This window comes from Corvus brachyrhynchos, unplaced genomic scaffold (assembly GCF_000691975.1).
Source record: "Corvus brachyrhynchos isolate BGI_N302 unplaced genomic scaffold, ASM69197v1 scaffold61, whole genome shotgun sequence".
NCBI classification, from domain to species: Eukaryota; Metazoa; Chordata; class Aves; order Passeriformes; family Corvidae; genus Corvus; species Corvus brachyrhynchos.
The window spans coordinates 5,878,055-5,882,276 of NW_008236478.1; the positions used below are offsets into that span (position 1 = coordinate 5,878,055).

At 36.3% G+C, this 4,222-nt stretch overlaps 1 protein-coding gene across 10 annotated transcripts in view; it reads left to right on the top strand.

Moving 5' to 3' along the window:
- The window catches only part of DNTT (DNA nucleotidylexotransferase), a 162,450-nt gene extending 158,826 nt beyond the window's left edge, over positions 1 to 3,624 (top strand). For all 10 annotated transcript variants that reach the window (XM_017726074.1, XM_017726071.1, XM_017726075.1 and 7 more), the window contains one exon: positions 430 to 3,624. In XM_017726074.1, the coding sequence (XP_017581563.1) occupies positions 430 to 516 (87 nt within the window). In that variant the 3' untranslated portion in view covers positions 517 to 3,624. The remainder of the gene's footprint in view (positions 1 to 429) is intronic.
- The last annotated feature ends 598 nt before the right edge of the window (positions 3,625 to 4,222 follow it).

Here is a 4,222-nt window from a genome sequence, read left to right on the forward strand (position 1 = left end):
CTTTTAATTGATGCTTTAAATGCTTGGCTAGGTACAATTAATGTCACCATCAAATCAGCTTGAATGCACTTATAGAGAACATTACTATATTAATTTAAGCACATTTATGATTTTATGAAGGAAGTCCTGCTATTGACCCTCATGGAAAGAAAATGTAAGTAGGATCTGAGGGGCATAGGGTCTTGAAAAAATAAATCAAAACAAAGTTGTAAGCTAGTTATGAGAAGTGAAAACATCAAGCAGCATTAAAATTCTTTTTTAACTTGCATTTGCATTTCAGGGTAGGCACATTGATGAAGACAGTGTTTTCTATAGAGGATACAACGGGTAGAACTGTCAAAAATTAACTCCTTTTCAACAGCAAAAAAACATCAATTGAAAATTCTTTCTAACACCCTTATTGACTTTCTTCTTAATTTTTTTTCACAGAGGATCTTTCTCAAAGCTGGAAGTGAGGAAGAAATCTTTGCACATCTTGGCTTGGATTATGTCGAACCATGGGAAAGGAATGCTTGAAATGATTTGCCAGTGTACATTCATCAGTTGACAGCAATGGTCTTTCTGCTCATCTTGCAGTCTGGTTTTGCTATATACACATATATATAATACGTGTTTCTATGACAACTAAAAAAATTAACTAAGTATTAGAAGCCATTTGCACATGCTAATGTTCCTAGAGGATAAGAGTTTAAGTTTTTCAAAATCTTTTCCAATCTTTTCTGGTTTTGAAGTTTCTATGTGAGAGTGGTAAGACTGAGCTTGTTTTGGGGGGGGAAACTTGGAACTGATGAGGTTTTTGCTTATGATAGGAATTTAACATTAGTATGAACAATACTTGCTTTTTAAAATAGTCAGCTAGAACAATACGTAAATAATTCAAAACATTTGAGCTGAGTCAAAACATTACTGAAATGTATGCTGGTCTGTAACTGTATTTCTTATGTATTTTGCTGAATCTGTGTATAAAATTGCTCAGTATGTAACACTTAATGATCTAGGCAGTAACTACGTCGCAGTCTCAGCAACTTGAGGCTTCAGTTGAAATATTTTTCCAGGTAGGACACCATTCTATAACAACTGTAAACAAGTTGACAATTCAATGAGACTTAAAAAACATTTCACAGGAAGGGATTTTGAAAGGAAAAGTGGAATAACTCAGTAGCAATCTTCAATTGTACAGAAAAATACTATAAATTTAGAATACTGATTTGGACTAAAGAAGATTCAGATTATGTGGGGTGATGGTCCTCAATCAGGAATTTGAATCATATCAATTTGAAGCATGAGAACCACTGTTTTAACTGTCAGGCTGGTGACTGCTCCAGGACAAAATATTTTAATTATCTGTGCTCAATTTAGATAGCTGGAAATTTATTTATTAGTAAGTGTAAATGCATTGGAATGGGAACTTGTAAAAACTTGAGCTGTTGGGCTATTGGCTGCTCTAGAGTGGTATTCCCAGAATAGAATTTAGTCAGAAATTTATCTAGGATGTGAGAGGCTTTCTGATAAAAGCCCTACAAGATATTTTGGTTTCGGAAAATGTCCAGGTAACCCTTGTGACCATAGTGATAATGAAGGATTTATAATACATTTATCCTTTAATAAACAGGGGCATTCAGAGCTTTAGGAAATGAAGCTATTTACTGATCATCTGCCATTTGTAGAATAAAGGTGATTAAGAACACCAGGGCTGATCAAATAATTTTCTTTCTTAGAAGTCTGAACTTTTTTTCCTCTGTTGAGGCTGACTACACCTCTTGTCATGATGAGGAAAGAATGGCAATGACAGGGCTGTGCACAACAGTTATTACTGACAGTGAAGGCTTCCCATATTCGAACAGTATTTGATACTAAGAAACAGTATGCTTAATTTTTTTACTCATTACTTTCAACTGGGGAATAGACTTTTAGAGGATTGTGTTGTAAGCTATTCTAAAACCTCAGTCAGGGTTTTAGAAAAATGGGATAATGGCAGGAACTTGCTTCTTGCCTGTTTCAATAAAACCATCCTATTTAAGTACAGTTTTGCTGACTGAGCTGAAAATACAATGCTACTTCCTAAACTCCTGTAACTATAAAGCACTGGCATTGCTTCCTGCTTTACAGTGCTGATGTATGAAGTATCTTCTCTGTGTTTTTCATCAGGATGCTGACACTTAAGTGGCAGCGACATTTTTCAGTCCTAATGGAAGAAAACAAAAGCTATGTTACCTTGTCTGAATATTCTTTCTACTTGGCCAACATTTATCAGAAATTATACATTCTGGTTGTGCTGTTTCTGCAAACTTCAAGACACACATGAAATATCAAACATTCTGAATTCCACATAAATAAATAACTCCCATCTTGGGTGCCTATGCATCACTTATAATGATACCACCTGTAAGGGAAAAGTTACCAACACAAGTTCTGTCAGCTCCTCCAAGACTGGAAGAAATCAGCATATCACTTTATTCTTTTATTTCCTTCAATTTTTCTGAACTTTAGAATACATCTTAGAGATTACTCACTGAATCAACTATTATAAAAAATTATGGAACTGATAAATGAGGGGTTGTGTTAAAGAGAAGAGCAGATTAGATGACCAGGATGGTTTGACCATGAAGACAATGCACACCCTCACTGGAGAAGCTGCTACCCCAGTCACTGTCACAGGTACCATGTGCAGGATCATCCCTGGTAGCACCAGCCAAACTAGTCAGCTGAGACTATAGTCAGAAAAGATAAAAGTCATACAGGAGGCCTGGGATGGAACAGGTTAAAGGAAATAAACCCTTTATCAGCTGAGCGTATCTGGATCCATGAGCTAGTGAAAACTCCCTCTAGTGTGATGGAACTGTTGGAGTCAATGGCAGCAAATCTTCTGAACTCATGAAGGACAGGTGAGGCCTCGGGGCCTGGAAAGGGCAAGAACAGACCAATGTTTTTAATAGGAGGAAGGGAAGAGAATTTCAGATCAGTGCACTTAATACCTCCTAAATTGCTAGAATGATTAATAGACTGTGTTTTTAAAGCACCTAGAGGAAAATAAAGTGATAAGTTATTGGTAACTTGTTCATCAGAAGCAAATCATATCAAAGTAATTCAGTTGTAAAGTCCCTGGAGGCTGTTTTCTAAAATGCCTGTCCCTCCTCCCCTGCTTTTACACCGAGGCAATTTGGCAAGTATTGAGTAGAGAAGGATCACTGGTTTAATAAGCATCTTCATACTAACTCTCTAAGAATTAATCTGTAACTCTATCTCTGGGAAAAAGTGAAAAGTAAAAGGAAAGCCAGTTTTTTGGGTTTTTTTCATGGTTTGAAGTAATATATGATTTGTCAAATAATCTCTTAAGGCAAAGGCAATGAGATATGTTTAGTTCGGTGGGTAATAACGTAGTTAATGTCTAGAGGACTAATGCACTGAAGGAAGAGCTAATTCTATCTACACAGCTCTACAAAATTGCAAATCTGGACAACCTAAATACTCACACAACTGAAGCCACATTGACTTTCTGCAAATAACTGGAAACCTGAGAACTGCTGCTACTTTGCATAAATAACTCCAGAATGTTAAAAAAACCCAACCCCAAGGATTTGCATATGTTATAATCCCCAAATAAAATGTCTTTTCTACTGTTTATGGGCAGAATTATTTGGCTTTTTCAGGTGAGACCATCTTATTCCTAGGTATGAAATATATTCCTTTGCTTTTTGAACAGCTATTTCTTTCTATTATAGAGTTTTCTTTGGCAACTGCAGTAAAAATAACAAAGTCCTGGGTCTAACAGGTTAATTGAAGTCACATAAACAGATGAAGACAGAGAACTCTGTAAACCTTCCTTAAGAGGAAGCAGTCTTTAGCCCTGTTGTGTAGATGCACAAAGTGTCTTTTGCTTTAATCAGGATGCTTCAAGTGTAATTTGTTTTAACTGAAGAGGCTCCTTAAGTATACTGTAGGACATCCTTGACAGCACCAGCCGTTATGTGGAATGCTGTGAAAATGTGTCTTGTGTCACCCTGACCTAAGGCCCTTTGCTAAAGCCAATCAATTACCTCACAAAATGTCAAACAATAACTGGAAAAGGCTTTCCCCCACGAATGCTGTTCAAATGCCTCAGAATACTTAATTCAGAAATCTATTTAGTGTCTGTCTCCTTCAATAAATGTGTATTATAGGCAACCCATAAAATCTAACACTGTATTTCAGTGGGTGCCTCCAAACAAATACTATTCTCCAA